The 18,243-nt window shown below is 46.4% G+C and overlaps 1 protein-coding gene across 10 annotated transcripts; it reads left to right on the forward strand.

Annotated features, from left to right (window-relative positions):
* The first annotated feature begins 3,845 nt into the window (after positions 1 to 3,845).
* LOC144942072 (RNA-binding protein 39-like) lies at positions 3,846 to 17,779 on the forward strand. Of its 10 annotated transcripts, none has more exons than XM_078868738.1 (20): positions 3,846 to 4,067; positions 6,007 to 6,054; positions 6,506 to 6,586; positions 7,584 to 7,649; positions 7,791 to 7,840; positions 9,005 to 9,178; positions 9,658 to 9,732; positions 9,917 to 9,970; positions 10,220 to 10,282; positions 12,682 to 12,799; positions 13,421 to 13,573; positions 13,853 to 13,999; positions 14,171 to 14,236; positions 14,535 to 14,739; positions 14,862 to 14,951; positions 15,064 to 15,136; positions 15,731 to 15,836; positions 16,180 to 16,258; positions 16,918 to 17,014; positions 17,230 to 17,779. In XM_078868738.1, the coding sequence occupies exons 3-20, from the start codon at positions 6,533 to 6,535 to the stop codon at positions 17,243 to 17,245; spliced, it is 1,686 nt and encodes a 561-aa protein (XP_078724864.1). In that variant the 5' UTR covers positions 3,846 to 4,067; positions 6,007 to 6,054; positions 6,506 to 6,532; the 3' UTR covers positions 17,246 to 17,779. The 10 variants fall into 10 exon arrangements, with proteins under 10 accessions (XP_078724864.1, XP_078724869.1, XP_078724871.1 ...); XM_078868740.1 differs by lacking the exon at positions 3,846 to 4,067 and adding an exon at positions 4,106 to 4,125; XM_078868739.1 differs by lacking the exon at positions 3,846 to 4,067 and adding an exon at positions 4,162 to 4,492.
* Positions 17,780 to 18,243: the final 464 nt, after the last annotated feature.

The following is an 18,243-nucleotide window of genomic DNA, read 5'->3' on the forward strand; positions in this document are numbered from 1 at the left end:
TTTGTATATTTGTATGGTTTCGTGTACAAACCTTTGATGGTAGCCAGGAGGTTTGCAGAGAACCTTGGTCTCGGAAAAGACAATTTCATGAGAGCCCACCGAGTTGTAGCAATGATCGGCAACGGCCGAAGAATCAGTTCTACCGTGTTTCAGATCTGACAAGGACCTGGGTCGCCCCACCTCGGGTTCGCGAGTGAAGCATGGCTCGTCGCCGGCTCCCGTACGCCTGTTAACACTGTGTTGCCTCTCCTTCCATCAAACGCGACACCTCCCCTCACACAGCCCCGCGCAGCACTCACACGCTGTGAGCGTACGTACACACAGCACCGCGCGCGTTCACACTTTTCCCCTCACACAGCCCCGCGCAGCACTCAAACGTTGTGAGCGTACGTACACACAGCACCACGCGCGTTCACACTCTTCCTCTCACACAGCCCAGCGTAGCACTCACACGCTGTGAGCGTACGTACACCCAGCACCGTGCGCGTTCACACTCTCGTCGAAACCACAGGAGGCTACGATTAGTTGTTAATGATTTATTACTGGCGTACTGTGAGTCACTATTGAGTCAGTAGTGATCGACAAGGCAGGCCTACACTATTGCCCAAGGGTCTGTACCCGATTTATCTAATTCAATAGGCTCTAAGCGGATTGGTTTTTATACTAAGTCTCACCACTCTCTCTGTCTTTCACTCACTGTTAGACACTCCTGTTGGTTTGTCCTCGCAGCGCGTCGACACGTCTCACGGACGTTCGAGTCGCTGGATTCCAGAGTTGACGGCATGGGAGCTGACTGGAGAAGAAGTTCCCTGTGCTTCCCTCACCCCTCTCTTTATCCCCCTCACCTCACAGGGGGTCCCGCTCCGCTGGCCAATAAAAGTGCTTCACCTGTCCCCTGGCTGGCTTCGGGCGGTTCGAATCTGGTTAGCGCGACGGATTACATCGTCTCATCGATCAGTGGGCGGGGCCCCGTTTTCCCGCCGTTCGCTTGTGTATTGTGTCGTCTAGTCGAACAGTGGGCGGGGTCCCGTTTTCCCGCCGTCCGTTTGTGGATTGCGGACCCCTGCCTGCCTTGCCGATACATGTGTGTGGGAGGGTGCGTTTCAACCGTGGTGGCTGGACAGCCCTCGCCGTGACCATATAGTCTCAACCCGGGTCACAGCGCCGCGGTGCGAACCAGCATTGGGGGAGGTCGCCCAATTCCCTGGTCGCAGGAAACCGTGAAGATTATCCTAATGAGGGCTTTCGGGTAAAAACCTGCTGGCCAGGAGACCTCCCCTCGGAGCTCTAGGTGGGAAAATGTGTGAGGGTGTGTTTATGTGGGGGGTGGTGAGGGGGAAGCGGGGTCGGCCCCGTCGCTTGGTGGTGGCGAGGTCGTAGATCGGGCGCCCGGCGAGCGGCTTCGCGGCGGCGGCATCACATAACTTCTAAAACATTCTAGAACTTTCCAGTAATATAAATAGTATAAATACAGGGGCCTTAAGCCCACCAGTTCAGTTTAGTTCCAGCTGCCGAAGTGGATACATATCTGCATTTTTCTGAGATGGTGTCAAGAGGCACCAAGTATTCAGCAGACGCATTTTGCTGTCTGTGGCCAATTTATCAAGATTAGCGAAAAAGTACTCTGGGGAAGCATCTGCTAAGATGTGTGAGGCCTACAAGGCATATTTCGACATGCCTGTCGGGGATCAAGACAAACACTGGGCACCTACTTTCACCTGCGAGCAATGCAAAAAACTCTGGAAGGTAAGATGGACAATTGTTGCTCGGAATTTTATGTTATAAATTTGTAAAATTGTTAACGTTTTTCATTGTTACACATTAGTCATGGGTGAAATAAATTTATTTTTGTAGGAGGGGACAGAGGGGAAAAGAGAGCCATGAAGTTCGCTATCCCAAGAATTTAGCGGGAACCCACTCGCCACTCAAGCAACTGCTACTTCTTCATGGACCCTACCAAACGTCGGACTGGCAAGAATGCACCTGCTATCACGTATCCGGCCCTTTCTTCATCCATCGCCCCGGTGCCACACTGCCATGAGCTCCCCGTACCCACTCCGGAGAGAAAGCAGCCATCTTTAGAAGAGCGCAGCAAGTCAGAGAGCAAGGAAGATGTAGATACAGATGACAATTTCAGAGGTGGAGCTGAGGAGAGAAACCCATACTACCCCAACCAAAATACCTTAACGACTTGATCAGAGATCTTGGTCTCACCAAGTTTAATGCCGAGCTTATGACATCTTGGCTCAAGCAGTGGAACTTGTTGGATTAAAGTGTGCAAGTCGCAGATCAGAGGAAACATCAACCTTTTTGTAGCTCCTTCATCCGTCAAGATGGGCTCTGCTTCTGCCACAATGTGACCAGTCTGTTCTAGGCAATCGAAATCGTCTGTAACCAAAATGAGTGGTGCCTATTCATTGACAGCTCATCGAGGAGGCTCAAAGCCGTGCTGCTCCATAATTGTAATAAGTACCCGTCTCTTCCCCTGGCTCACTCGGTGCATCTCAAAGAGGATTACAACAGCATCAAGACCTTGCTGGACGCCTTGAAGTATGATGAGTACGGCTGGGACGTCATCAGAGACTTCAAAATGGTGACATTCCTGATGGGTCTCTAAGGCGGTTTTACCAAGTTTCCCTGCTATCTTTGCCTTTGGGACAGCAGGGACACCAAGGCGCACTACCACAGGTGAGACTGGCCACAGCGGACCGAGTTCTCTGTGGGGAGGAACAACGTCAAGTGGGAGCCACTGGTGGACCCCCAGAAGGTGCAGATGCCACCACTGCACATCAAATTTGGCCTTATGAAACAATTTGTCAGAGTTGTAGATAAGGAGTCGGCAGCCTTCAAGTACCTTCAAGACTTCTTCCCTAAGCTGTCTAAGGCAAAGGTCAAAGTTGGTGTCTTCATCAGACCACAGATAAAGAAGATCCTGGAGTGCAATGAATTCCCCAAGAAGCTCACTAGTAAGGAGAAAACGGCTTGGAACAGCTTTTTCGCAGTGCTTTGTGGCTTCCTGGGAAATCATAAGGTCGACAACTGTGGAGCTGGTTGAGACTCTGGTGAAGAACTACGGCACAATGGTCGTAGGATGTCCCTCAAAGTCCACATCCTTGATGCTCATCTTGATCAATTCAAGGAGAACATTGAAGCGTACTCGAAGGAGCAAGGCGAGCGCTTCTACCAGGATATACTCCACTTTCAACACCACTACCAAGGACAGTATAGTTTTCTATACTTTCTAGGCATAAGCAATTAGGAAATAACACTTAATACCCAGGAACAAAAATTGTGTTACATAGTGTTATCACTATTCATGGTCACGAGTACATGTATAATGTTTTCGTAATTTTGACAATGTTATTACAATATTTGTTCAGTTTTATCATTGTCCGCCGACGTGTTTGCTCCTCATTTTTTCTTAGCATCTTAGCCCTAAAATGTCTGGAAAGAGGCCTGCAAGTGTTGGTGCTGGAAATCAGACCAACGTGTCAAGTAAAAGTCACTTAGAATGTTCACATGCAAGTGATAAAGCCAGTCGAGGTGTGTGAGCATCAGGTGGATACACACTTGTGAGTACAGGACAGGGCAATCCCAGACGTGGGGGGACCGCAGTCCCAGGCATGGCACACAGCACAGTCACAGACGTGGGGGGACAGGGCAGTCACAGACGTGGGTGGCAGCAATCACAGGCGTGAGGAGCAGTCACAACGTGGGGGACAGTAGTCACAACGTGGGGGACAGTCACAGGCTTGGGTGGACAGGGCAGTCACAGATATGGGGGGGCATTCATAGACGAGGGGGGCAGTCACAGATGTGGGGGTCAGTCACAAACGTGTGTGGCCAGGGCAGTATGCAGCACAACCATGGACCCCTCTGACGCTGCCCTCTGCTGCCCACACCCAGCACTGCGCTCCCCACTGCCATCGAACCCCAAGAACCGCGTGGCCCCTGAACCTCGGCTCGGGAGACCCCACGCATGGCGCCGCGTAGCCGCTGAGCGGCCACCACAGCACCCGTAACTTGAACTCCGCCCTCACCTTCTCGGCCTCTCGGCCTCCTTGCAGGTTCGCTTCTCGCACTTCTTCAGCCGCTGTGTTGGCTTTGGTGTCGCCTTTCGCTGCTGTAATTGTCGCCTCCACGACGGCTTCCGTGCGGGCGCTGTTGGGGGAAGCCAGAACAGGCCGCGAGAGAGCCGAGGGTCAGGGTCGGGCGACGCCCGGGGTCTAACTCGCACGTCGGTTGTGAAAGGACCGATGAGGCGTTGCCGTTTTAAAGTTTGTGCGATCACGCAGTTAAAAGATTAATTTGGAGGGGAGACAACGTTGAGCCATTAAGGAAGAGTCTGCCTGAGCTCGAGTTGAGTTGGAGGCCTGAAGCCCGCGGGAGCGAGGTGGATTTGTGTCGCGTCGCGCTGATGTGTCACGTCTCTCGATCGTAAAAGAAAACCCGAGTTAGTCGCAAACTCCCCCGAGTTTAGAGTTGGAGTCGTGTAAGTGGCGATTGTCGCGAAGTTTAGTAACGTCGTGCGAAGCGTCTCGTGCGCGAGTGATTTTGTTGGGGGCGCGGTGAAGGTGGAGGCCTAGGCCGTAGGCTTCACCCTAGGCCTCAGGCCTAGTGATTCCCGCGCTTTGAGTAGCGGTTCTTAAGTTGTTTTTATTTTGTTACAATCGCGTTCAGTATAAATGTAAGCTGCGTAATGCCTCGTGGTGGTGTTATTGGTTTGGGTGTTTTTAATTTGTTGGAAGGAGTTTGTGTTTATGCGAACGCGTGTGAGGCTTGGGGTCAGTGGCCTTAAATAAAACGCATCAAGCGAGTTCTCTTCCTTAACCAAAACGTGGCTTTGTATGAGTTTCACTTAGTTCGTGTGTAAATATTTCATTTATCAATTGTTACTTTTCATCTTGGTTTCATATCTAAATGCAAACCAAGGGATACTTAACTAGGGTTGTCTGGAGTTGACGTATTTTATTAATATAGTTAACCTCTTTCATTTGCCCTGAGGGACAATACCATTTAAATAACCTAAACTAAACACGATTAGTTTCCTCTTCACATGAAACTGTGGCGCACTTAAGCTTCTATATATTAAATTGGCAGTTTATGGATACAGTATTTGGTTATTTTCTACTTCGCTTCAGATTACCATTTAAATCTAGGTACAATTCGCGGGGGTATTTGCACGTGTACTAATATATTATTTTATATTATTGGTACCGTTCAGTTACGTTCACTTTGGCATTTCAAGTTAAATTTCCTAACAAGGTAATTGTCCCAATGCAACTTTGAAGACCTCGTACTTGCCAGCGTGATACCGAATTTAATAAAAATGATACAGTAATGTATTGTGTTAATCTAGATTTAAGTTTACTCATTCTGAAGTAGGCCATCCAGTCAAAACGTCGAACCATTGAGGGACAGAATAAAGTGATGTATTTACCCCTTTTTATTTAGTGTAGTGTATGAGCAATTTGTTTTTGACACATGAACCTGAAATACAGTTCTAAAAAGTATAAAGATTAGCACCTAACTCAAGTCACGTACGTGACTTTACCGAAAGAACCAAAGAGTATGGATTACTGCGGTCACGAAAGCTTCAAATCAAGATTAGTAGCACCTAAGTCTACTGCTTGTCGTGACGTACTACATTAATAGTAGTATTATAGACCCTAATAAAAACCAAGAGGCCATTGAGACGGGGGCTTTCTAAAGAAAAAGCTAATTTTAAATAAGTATAACTTAAAGCTTTCGTGACTGCAGGAATTCATATTATTTGGGTCTTTCGGTAAAGTCACGTGGGGGTCTTTCGGTAAAGTCACATAGATAGGTTCAAAGAAAATCATTTTACCGAAAGACCCAAAGAATATAAGGACAAACTGTTCAGTTTAAAATGGTAGCGGTCATTTTGCACAAGTCGTGGTAGTTGATGCATAAGCGTATAATCCATTTGTCAAACATGCTTCCTGGTCATGCCATAACACTGTACTCTGTTTTTTGTCTCCACAGCAAATACACGAGGGCAAACGCATAGCGATCGGAGATTTTTCTCATTGAGTAAGTTTGGAAAAAAGGCCTCAAGGCCATACTATACAATTTGCTTTTTTCATGCAGCACCATTTAATATTGACAGCTCAGGACTGTTCAATATGAGCATTTTCAAAACTCTTCGACTCCCCATCAGAAAGAGTTTTATAAAATGTTGGTGTTTGGAGAAAGAGGTATTTCTACATTTTAGTACTTTGAAATGCATTTGTTTTTCTACTGGCCACCCACGGTAAACATCTCGTCCATACTTATGGCCCACAAAGATATATGGCTCGCAGTAACAGAAAGATACAGATTAGAGACGTGGAAACACAATAAACAGGCACCAGCTTTGAGAGAGATGGAGACAAGGTAAACGATAGACATGGATACAAAAGGTATAGTTTAGCAGTTGCATGTACAGGTGTTATAGCGTCATGATGTGCCACTCGTGTAAATTACTGTTTTTTTTGTTCTGCAGCAGCAGCCACGCACTTGCCAAGTCGCCATGGCTGACGACTGGGATATAGAAGCAATGCTAGAGGCACCGTTTATGAAGGAGGTGGGTGTTTCTGCGGTGCCATGTTCTAACACACTCAGTGTAAACTATTAAGGACTAGAACGTGCTGTTGAGTCAGTTCGCTGCATGCCACCTTCAGGCATCACTGGCTTCCTATTGGCTGCTGTTGTCCTAACAGAGGCAGTAGAAGGCAGTGGTCCTCGTTAATGGTTTTGTGTTTAGGGTTTAAACTTGAAAGTGCAGTTATGTTATTGTTAAATGTTCTTTCATTCCAATATCGATGTTGATTGAGAGCAACCAAATGAAGCAATTCACTCTTCCTAGATGCCTAAGCCATCCCAGAGTTACGCTAAGCGGTACAAGACTGGAATGGTTATTGTGCAGGATTTGACCTGCCATTGCCAAGGTATGTGCCCTCAAACAAATACTTTTGATATGCACAATTGCAGTTTTCATGCGCATTACTTATGAACGGATTTAGAACTTCCCCCTGTTACACATCTGTATGGTAGACTTTTCGGGTTTTACATTTGATTTTTTTTAAATGTCCTGAAATGCGTGAGACGTGTAAAAGAAAGTTGTGAATTTTGCAGGGTGCTAATGTAAGTTCAAGAAATAGCTGGAGGGTCTTATCGGAACTGCAATTCTTAATGTGCCCCCTTTTGTTTCGGGTTTCCAGGTGAGTAGATTGCAGAAAATGGAAGTTTCTTTGACCTCAAGTTTGGAACATCACTTGAAGTGTGGGTGTGTGTGTGGAATGTGGAATAATTGTACGGTACCGTACGTGGCTCATTTAGTGCTACGATGCTCGTTAAGCGACATTTGAATTGTGTAATTGAAAAGCCGAATTGCCGCGTAAATTTTTATTTAAATTTCACCAGCACATTTTTGGACAAACTGGCCCTGTTTTTTAAGTTCCCATAAAGATATCGATTTTATTTTAACTGTCACCCTCGGGGGGGCCAGTCCCCTGCGCATGATTTCGGCTCATCGTTGTGCCCACCCGTGTCCGCTATTGCATTACTGTTTGTCTCGGCAGAATGTAAGCGCGGCGGACAAGGTTGCGGCTGCGGCGGCTAGCGATGTGCCCTTCAGCTACCTCGGCGTGCGTAAATGCACCGCAGTACAGTTCTTCGTGACACTGACCATACATGTCCCCCCTCTTTGTGCTCTCACTGCGTGTTACCCCGTCCCTGTTGATTGATGTGAACGCAACGTTATGCCGCTGTTATGTCGACCTGCATAGGAAGAGAAAAAGAGCTCTGCCATTCACTCTTCTGGAGAAAAATCCAAAAAGTGAGTTCCTACCTCTTTTTGCATTGAGATGTTGTGCTATATGCTTCTTTCTTGCTAAGATTTTGTCTTGCAAGACTTAGTGAGCACATTTGGTGTGTTTGTTAAAATATCTAAAAAGTATACTTGTTAAACGCGGCTTTAAAAAAACATTATAGATGTTTGTTTTTATAAAGTGTGTACGTCTGGCCTCTTGATAACCAATGTTCGTTGTAATTAGGTGTCGCTAAATGATGTAATGGCTTTCCCTTGATTACCGTTCCCCAAGAAAAAGGTATGTGGTCTAGGGGTTGTCCGGGTACAATGCCTCTGTGTTGTGATGTGTGGCTACAATTGCTGACACTGATTAAGACCCAGCATTTTAAACTTTGAACACACTACATTGCTACAATTTCACATTGCTCAGCACACAATCAGAGATCACATTTTTATATTTTACAATTGCTGTGGTATGTGCGTGTGTGCCCGTAAAAACAATGAACTGACTGAATTTAATACGTTACTTCGATGAGGAATAGAGCGTTTTCATTGTCATTCCTTGCGGCTCTCTTTTCTGTTTTCAGAAAGCGGAGCCGCAGCAGAAGCAGAGAGCGAAAGAGGAGGTAGATCGTTGTTAAATAAATATAATGGATAATTTACAGCCCCTTCGTCAATCTGCAACCCATGGCTAATCGAGCGTTAACAGCGATTCAAAAATGCAGTTATTTTTGATCGTGTTACGTGAACAGCTTGATCAATCGTTGAGTTAAATCCCAACCCAGACAATTTGGCTTCTTACCTCGCACTGCTTAATGCAGAATTGCCTCCCATTCTCTTTTCCCACGTTCTTACAACCGTACCACAGGCGCATATATGAATTTCTCCAATATTAATTGTACATTTTCTGGTAAATGTACATTTTTTGGGCTGTTTACTGGAGGTGCAATTTCCCCCAACATCCCCTCCCAATTAGCTTGGATCCGCTGCTAAACCACACTCAATTCAAGAAACGTATTAACTCATATTACACCTTCAATAGTGTTGTTTGTTGCCAGTAGCTTCGAGTTTTTGGCCCTTTGCTTGACAACCTTGGTGATCAAAGCTATACAACTCTCAGCTGCTCAGGTCACGGGGTACACATGACATGGACACGTGAGTGTGTGTGCATGCGTCTCCGTCTCGTTTCAGCAGGAGCCGAGACAAGCGTCGTAGTCGCAGTCGCGACCGGCGCGATGGTAAACCCGGCCGGAATCGCGAGGGGCGAAGCCGGAGTCACGGGCGGCGGCGAAGCCGCTCCCGGAGCCGGGGCCACCGGCACGGGGGCGGCAGTGGGGACCACGGCAAATTCAGGAGCCCCAGTTTGTACGTTCTGCCACTTCGTCGCACCTCCCCTCCCACCGCCACACACTGCGCTCTGGTGCGCAGCATGTCTGAAAAAAACAGATGTAGGATGCGGCATGCGATTCATGATAAAGTGTGCGTCTCTAAGCAACCCACAAGCACACTTTTATTGTATAGTGCTATCCTTAATCCTGTGCAAAATTCAGGGATGGTGGGGTTATCCCCCCAGTTGACATTTGTTTTTTAACAAAAAGGCCATTATAAACGGGCCATGAATGTCAAGTTTACCCAATTTATAGCTTATAAATGTTAATGTTATTAATTACGCTCGCTTACCCAGGAGTGACCCATTCAGCCGGCTCTCCGGAGGGTCCTACCAAGTTTTCGCAGTAGGGGGTGACGTTGCGATGTGCAGTCCTTAAATTGGGCAATTCGCAGGTAATTATTTTTTACCATTTGGATGTTGGGCCAATACCAGTTACATTGTATGTATTTTTTAGCTATGGAAGGAAACCGGAGAACCCGGAGGAAACCCATGCAAACCAAGGGAGAACATTCAAACTCCACACAGAAAGGTGCCTGGGTCGGGTATCGAACCCATACCCTTCTTGCTGTGAGGCACAAGTGTTACAATTGCGCCACCCTGCCACCCAAAATGATGACGAATGTTATTTATATTGATTCTCCTGACCGAGTTGCTAATCGTCGCTTTGTGTTTGTTGTGTGTCCGCATATCAATACTGTTTTAACCTCCCCAAGTCGCCGCAGTGGCCGCAGCAAGAGTAAAAGCCCACGGAGGAAGAGCCCCATCAGGTAAGTGAAGTAGGGACGTGGGTCTGCTCTTGCACCATCCCTGTCCTCTGCCTTGTCGTCGCCTATTTCTCACTACCCTCTCTGCCTGTGTCTCCCCGGCATATCTGCCTACCAGTATTCCCTCTGCCCGTGTCCCCCCACTCTGTTGCCCGTGCGTGTGTGTTGCGTGCGGAAGGCCCTCTTGTGTGGAGAACCATTGACGGCTGCCGCCGTGTCTGTGTGCACTTGTCTCGAACCCACATGCGCTAGGTCTAACACTGCTGCCATGGGCCATGCAGCGACCCACGAGGAGCGGCCTCCACACCCTACTAGGTGGAGTACCACAAACCGTCGGCTGTCTCGTGTTGTGCCGCGAAACCCCCCCCCCCCGCCCAATAATTCATAAAAAGCGCCATCCCGACCAACAGTTACACTTTTTAACAGTGGGGTGGGCACGGCATGCCTCTGGCCCACAACCACCCAAAGTACCTGCCCATTTCTAGAGTACAGTAATACCTCGATATACGAAGTAGATGCGTTCCTGGAGGTTCGATCGTATGTTGAAACGTCGTTGATTGAAATAACACTACTGAGGGTGCGTTTCCAGCCTTCGTAACCTACCGTGTCATACTATAAACACTTTAATAGCTTTCCATTCATATTTTAAACTAAAGATAACTTATATACTTTGGTTCTTTTGGTAAAGTCACGTAGATAGAAAAATGAGAAAAATAAAGTGAATAAAAATAAAAATGAGAAAAATAAAATAATAAACAAAAAAACATGAATGCAGACTGTAAACAATGGTTATAAAGCTGGGTGAGTGTACTGGCAGTCTATAATGTAGACTGTAGCCTGGTTCTTAACCTGGTTCTTACAATCTACATTTTCGACTGCCAGTACGCTCACTCAGTTTAATAATCATTGCTACAGTCTACATTATAGAATGCCAATACACTCCACCCAGCTTAATAACCATTACTACAGTCTATATTATAGACTGCCAGTCCACTCCGATTAAGAACCAGGCTACAGTCTACATTCTACATTAATGGTTTTTTGTTTTTATTTTAATCATTTGTATTCAATTTATTTTTTATTATTTTTCTATCTACGCGATTTTACCAAAAGAACCAAAGAATATTAATTCCTGCAGTCACGAAAGTTTTAAGTAAAAATTTAAAGCTAACTTCTATTGAAAATATTGTTTTATACAGTACAATATTAAAATTAAAAAACTAACAAATAAAAGAAAGTGTACTGTGAGACACATTCACTCACCAGTGTAGTCTTTAGTTGCATTGCCCATCAAACACCAGAGCTCTAAAATAGTACATTTCTGCGTGCTGATTGGCCGAGACGAATGTAAATCATTCTGGGACCCATCGCAATGCTCAACAAATGTATCTTATAATGTTCATTGCAGTGTATTATTTTACTTGAGTTTTTTCTCCCATTAATGGTCATATATCCCAAAGTTAATTGCACATAATCGTCGTTTTTCGAATATTCTCATATTGAGGTATTACCGTAACTGCAATGCGCTGCCCCCTGGTGTGCCAGGAGGAAAATGAAGCTCACTTGAGCTGACACTGGTAAACTAAACTAAAACTATTTTATTTTACCAGGTAAGACCCACTGAGCTGTAGAGCATTTTTTCAGAAGTGGCCTGGCCACAAATGATAGTTCAACTAAGTGGCATCATCTGGAAATGTATAGCAGCCAGATACTCTGAAACGAATGCTTCTAAATGAGGAGGGAAAAACTGGAGGACCTGGAGAAAAATCCTCAGATCTTGGGTGCAATTTTGGTGATTCAGCCTTATGTATGTTGAAGTTCTTTCGCACCATATGTACTCAACCATGCTCATCGGAGGCTGTGGGGGAACCACAAACTAAACGCAAAAATTCGTTTTCAATAAATTAGTTTTCGGTTCACATGAATTTCAAGTGCATAACTGCAATGGCTTCCTAATATCGGAAGGAAGAGCATTCTAGATGGCCGCAAAAACGCATCTGAAAGTGTGCGATGCAGTGACTGTCTTTGTTCGATGGTTAGCCAAAAGGCTGCTTGCGATTAAATTGAGTTCTCAAGTGTAGTGAGTTATTGGTCTCAGCGGTGATGCTAAAGATCGCACGTAAACCCCACATTTTCACCTAATTTAACTTGTGTAACCTCCGAGGACTAAAACATCTATAAACTTTATTTGGTGATGCTGTTGCATTGGCAGCGATGCACAAACAACAGAAATATATTTTAAAAAATCCAAACATTAATTCATAACACTGCCTTAAAAGGAAAAATATTTGATAGGTGACGTTTCGAATATTGTCCTTAAAAACATGTTTAGTTTCCCAACGACAGCTTCTAGCAAGGCGCATGGGAAGGTGCATCATAGTATTGAAGGGCAGGTACATCAAGTAGTCCTCTGACATACATTTTCAGTGGTAATTTTCCTAAGTAGGATCATATTACATTGCTCTATATAAAAATTATGGGTTTTAAATGTATTTGGCTCAACATATTTGTAATAGAATAAGTATGGGGGAAAACTATATAAGCACTCCGAGCCTCACTGTAGTCATGCAGAGGAGTGATTTCATGCCCCTCACGGTTTAGGCAAGAGGAGTTTGGTTTGACTCGTGAGGGTTGTGACAGCGTCACCATAATGCCACGCCTGTTTGTCGACTGTGTGTGCGCGCTCGTGCATTCATGTGCATGCGTGTCTTCAGGGCCCCCATCGATAACCTGACTCCCGAGGAACGCGATGCACGCACGGTGTTCTGCATGCAGCTGGCAGCACGAATCCGACCCCGGGACCTTGAGGAGTTCTTCTCCGCCGTGGGCAAGGTGAGGGTGGCATGGAGGACTCGCGGGCTCGGGCCCACACTGCGTGAACTCTGCCGGTGTCCCCCAGCACACTTTTCCTACTCGACAGTGAAAAGCAGCAGATTAGTTGAATAATAATAGGTCCTGCGTTTTCTCAGATTAACATGATCCATTATAACTTATATGATTACATTACCCCCCCCCCCCCCCCGGTCTTCGCACCTGATAGGCCCAGAGTGATGACATCACCTTTACCCCTCTATTTAAGACTGAAACAGGAGGACTTTCTTCACAATTCTGGCGATTGCCTCATGAAGCTAGTTGTCTTGACCAGCAAAACCTCTTACTCGAATTGTACTTTTCAACACACCAGTGTGCTGAAGTAGTAACTAATTGGCACGTTTTGTTTGTGACAAACCTTACTAATTTACTCTGGATCGTTTATAAATGTAATTTGTATTTGGTAAGCTATTTGATGCACTTCCCATGAGCAGGGTTGGCTCCGTACGGTGTGAAAGAAGTTCAGCCCTCTTGACATGCACGACAGTTGCTCTGTGCACCAACAATGCTCGTGCTCGCACCGCAGACTGCTAGTTCCTCTGGCCAGCGTGTGACGAGGAATCGTAACTTTCCCTTCGACAGGTGCGCGACGTGCGCATGATCTCGGATCGGAATTCCCGGCGCTCCAAGGGTATCGCCTACATCGAGTTTGTGGAAGTGGACTCGGTGTCTCTGGCCATTGGGCTGACAGGTCAGCGTCTCCTTGGTGTGCCCATCATCGTCCAGGCCTCCCAGGTCAGCCTGCACCCTTTTTCCACACTTCCTAAGTCAGCCTGTCCCTCATAACCGTTACCACACCTCCCCTCATCACCACTGGTGGCAGTGGTGGTGGTGATGGCGGCGCTAGAAATATTCAGTGAGAAATTAAGCCCTTCTTGTGAGACACCGAATAACATTTTATGTACAGTATATTTGGCTGTATTCATGCAGTGTTTGCTTGGCAGCATTGGGTGGTGCTGCGATCATTGGTGATGGTGAGTTGGCCTCAACGCACGTGTCTTCTTGACTCTGCAGGCTGAGAAGAACAGAGCTGCTGCAGCGGCAGCTGCTGCAGCAACAATGCAGAAGAGTACCGCCGGGCCAATGCGTCTCTACGTGGGCTCACTACACTTCAACATCACCGAGGACATGCTCAAGGGCATCTTCGAGCCCTTCGGCAAGGTGTAGCAGCCGTTCTGGAATGAGATAAACAATACTCTTGGTGGTAGCATGGATGGGAAAGTGTTGTGTTGTGACCATAGTTCACTTGAATGGAATTTAAACGTAGCTTTGGTGTCCACTTTGGCATGCTTTTCCCTAACTCAAAGGCATACTCTGTGCTCTTGTATGCAGATCGAGAACTGCCAGCTGATGATGGACAGCGACACGGGCCGGTCTAGGGGCTACGGCTTTGTCACGGTGAGCACGCACTGAAGAGCGGATCATTGGTCTGTGTGGATGTGTGGAACTTGTATGCGTCACGTAAGAGCCATTGCCATTCCGAATGCTGTGTAACATCAGGCAGTGCTGTGAACTTTGCATTCGGCTGTTTAACCAATTTATATTCCCAAATCGATTTTTTTAAATGTTCTGCTTTGTGCCAAATGACAGGGGTTCATTATTTCTCTGGCTATTTGCGAGTCCCTTGGGGCCCAAGCTCCCCCTCCATTCTGTCCGATCTGGAGCTTTATTCTTCGTTTCTCTGCGCTTGTACCAGTTTGCGGACGCGGAGTGCGCACGCAAGGCACTGGAGCAGCTCAACGGTTTCGAGCTGGCGGGGCGACCCATGAAGGTTGGCCACGTCACGGAGCGCTCGGACGGCTCGGGCGCCAGCTCATTCCTCGATAACGACGAGCTGGAGCGCACGGGCATCGATCTGGGCAGCACAGGACGCCTGCACCTCATGGCCAAACTGGCCGAGGGTACGCAAGCGCTCTTCACTCGCCCCCTCCCTTCACAGTTTTGTCGCCGTGGTCGAGGGTGCCGGGGAAGAGGCAGACACACGTGGTGCTCGTTTGAGTTTCTATCTCGCTCTTTGATGCAGGCACGGGGCTGCAGATTCCACTGGCGGCCCAGCAAGCGCTGCAGATGACTGGGGGCTTTGGTCTGGGCACCACGAACCCCGTTATGCCGGGTAATTTTTGCCGTCTGTTTATAGGACTCCCATCTTAAGGCAGCATTGATTACCTTGAAATTTTGACGGACGAACACGCACATTGTGACTCGGTGCCCTTGTCTATTCACAGTGCTGAACAACGCTGCGCCGCCTTCCATCGCCACACAGTGTATCCAGCTGTCGAACATGTTCTCTCCAGAGAGGTGAGTGTAACCCATTGGTGACCCCCCCCCACACTTTGTACTAGAGCAGTGGTTCTCAACTGGGGGTACGCAGACCCGTGGGGTTACGAGGCAATGTCCCCAGGAGGTATGTGAGGTGATTTATAAAGGTGTGAAATTATATCATACATGGGTCATTCGTGAATAATCATGCATGAATCAAGCAATAATAAAATAACTACAATAAATGTTTTATTCATATGGTAACTGAGAAGGATATAAAAGACCTTTCTAAACTCGTAAACAGTGTGGTTTACAAGAGTAACCAACGAGTGCGAACAAACTACGTCATGCATGTAGAGCATTTGTTGAATTTGTTTTTATTCGCTTGCAGTTACCAGCTAGTTAGGATATACCTCACAAAATGGACAATTGGTTCAAATGTTCATTCTTCATACATTTACTTCTCAGAACTATGTTGGATCAGGCAAGGGGGGGGGTACTCGGTTGAAATAAAATTCAACAAGAGATACAGTAGCCAAAAAAAGTTCAGAACCACTACTAGAGAATATATCTTCCATGAAATAGATGGGAGGAGTGTGAGACCTCGCGTGTGTGTGTGTGTTTGTACAACAGTGAACAGTCGCACACCTGGGATCAGGACATCCGCGATGACGTCATCACGGAGTGCATGAAGCACGGTGGCCTAGTGCACATCTTCGTTGATAAGAACTCCCCCCAGGTAAGCGTGGCGTGGATTGCTGTAAGATGGCAGCTGAATTGGTTTGGCATACATCAACATCATCACTATAAAACATTACCGTTGAGTGTGGTTGTGCACAGCTAGAAATCTATACTCGAGTACACAAAAATAAAAGTAGAGGGAGACAGAACGGGTTAAATTGTATAATTACTTTGAACAAAAGTGTGCGAGTGACTGAAGCAACACACCTGTAAAAGAGAGAGGGAGTCAAGTCCATTTGCTGGCGGGAGGGTAGTGCATGGTGCACCGTCGCGTTGGTGGTCAGCTTAGTTGTCCCGGCGGGTCTAATGCTGATGCTTCTCCGGCCATGACATGTGCGCAGGGTAACGTGTACGTGAAGTGTTCCTCAGTTGCGTCCGCCATCGCCACCGTCAACGCCCTGCACGGACGGTGGTTCGCTGGTGAGTCCTGCCTTGTGTTTAACCCCCTGTGACCCCACACTCATGATAATGGAGGCGTATGTGGTGGTGGGCACCTGAGAATATACTGCTTTTGCAGCAGTGGTTAGTTTCATTATTTGTGCGTATGCTGGTTTCCCCTCACGCTAAACAAAATACCGATTAAAAAACAACAAGCATTGGTTATACAAACCAAAACAAGGCCCTTGTGAAAAGTAGTCTTGACCTTCGCGAATCGATGTGCTTCGTTACAATAATATTTGTACAGTTCTTAATCTACTGGATATCAGTGAAACTACTGGATATTTGTGAAACATAGATTTATAGCTCCTCGGATTCCTCCAGAATAAATATTCTGAATCAGACTGTCCTGCAGCTCAGAGAACCTGCATTTCTCTGCCAAGTGACACAATCGCATTGCCACAGCTTTGTGTTCATGGTGGTTGGAGGCATGTCACCAATTAATTATCCACTGTGGATGGGTGAATTACCAAATGCTATTTTTCTTAATCTAGCCTTAGGTTCACAATGCAACACACGTATAGAGAGCAATAAGGACCCGTTTCAATCAACCAATCCAAACATTTCCAGCCATTTGTTCTTTTTCCTGGAGTGGTTGTTAACTCATTCCACCTGCATGTGGCCCACTCGTTGCCTTTCAGGGAAAATGATCACCGCGGCCTTTGTGCCGGTTCCAACCTACCACAACCTCTTCCCGGACTCGACCATGGCAACCCAGCTGCTGTTTCCCGTCAGGAGGTGACTGCGCCACACCGCCCTCCCCTTTGTCCCCTCCCCTCTCTCCGCAGCGGTGCTCGCAAACGAAACTGCAGCGTCAACAAACCACAGCCCATGCTATTTTTACACCGGAGATAGAGATTGACCATTTGTAGCTCCGGGGCGTCGTGCATGTACGTGCGGGCTTCAGCCCTGCTTGACTGCCGCCGTCTCCCTGTGTCCGCTTGCGTATGCAGCTCTCAAGGCATTTGAGGGGGGGCAGGCAACGAGAAATGGCGACAACGTCCTGGAGGAGAGAGACATTCCACACGGAGCCGCGTGGGGGCCCGGGGCGGTGACCTCGTTGGCTTGTACTTACAACCCTCCAATAGCAGCTGTGGTATTCCTGACTTTTAGAACCGAAAATAATAATAATTACATAACATACAGACGTAGGCCAAGTCACCGACGGTGCTTGCCTTGGTGTGAAAGTTCCACACAATTTGGTGTTTGAATGGTTTAACTCTGTAGCTTTTTGAATTAATGTTTTTTTAAGCATTTTCGGTAAATATTTCAGTGATACCTCCTGTCATTGGTGGCTGTTCCAGTAATTATCGCCATCTGCTTTGTTAAAAAAATAATCTTGTATAAAGTTGGGGGTGTGTGGCTCTGTGAGCTCTCAAGCCTTTGTTTGCTATGTTTTGTGTTATTTTGTCAGGAATCCTACACTGTAATCGCTGGTAATTTTTTTCAAAATGTTTAAAGTTTGTAAAGAGATGGTTTCAAATAAACACATTCTTCGAAAGTTGTTCCTCGTAGACTGCTTTCGTGGAGATTGGAACTCCTGCACACCAGACCTATGCTACAGCACCTCCAGACATAACCTGCAAAAGGAAACCAATACGTCTTAAGTACACCATATTCTGAATTGTTTGGTGCAAAAAGTTAACGGGAATAAGCATCGTCAACATTGACACGAATCCACACCCAAGTAAAATGTAGACCTTTTTCAACAACAAATGTGAACGCGCAGAATGCGACGGGGCTTGAATCACGTGCATTATAGCGTCAGTTTCAGGATGTGCAACATTTTAGTGGTCTGCATGGCACGCCTTAAAGATGCGTTTAAAAAAAAAAACTTTTGGATTAACGTTGGTATTAACCAAAAAAGATATGATTTTTTTAATGGGTTAAGGAAATAGAAAATTACGACTTTAACATACTAAGTTCAAAATACTATAGAAAATGTATATAAAAAAACCTGTATTATG

This window comes from Lampetra fluviatilis, chromosome 26, assembly GCF_964198595.1.
Source record: "Lampetra fluviatilis chromosome 26, kcLamFluv1.1, whole genome shotgun sequence".
Lineage (NCBI taxonomy): Eukaryota > Metazoa > Chordata > Hyperoartia > Petromyzontiformes > Petromyzontidae > Lampetra > Lampetra fluviatilis.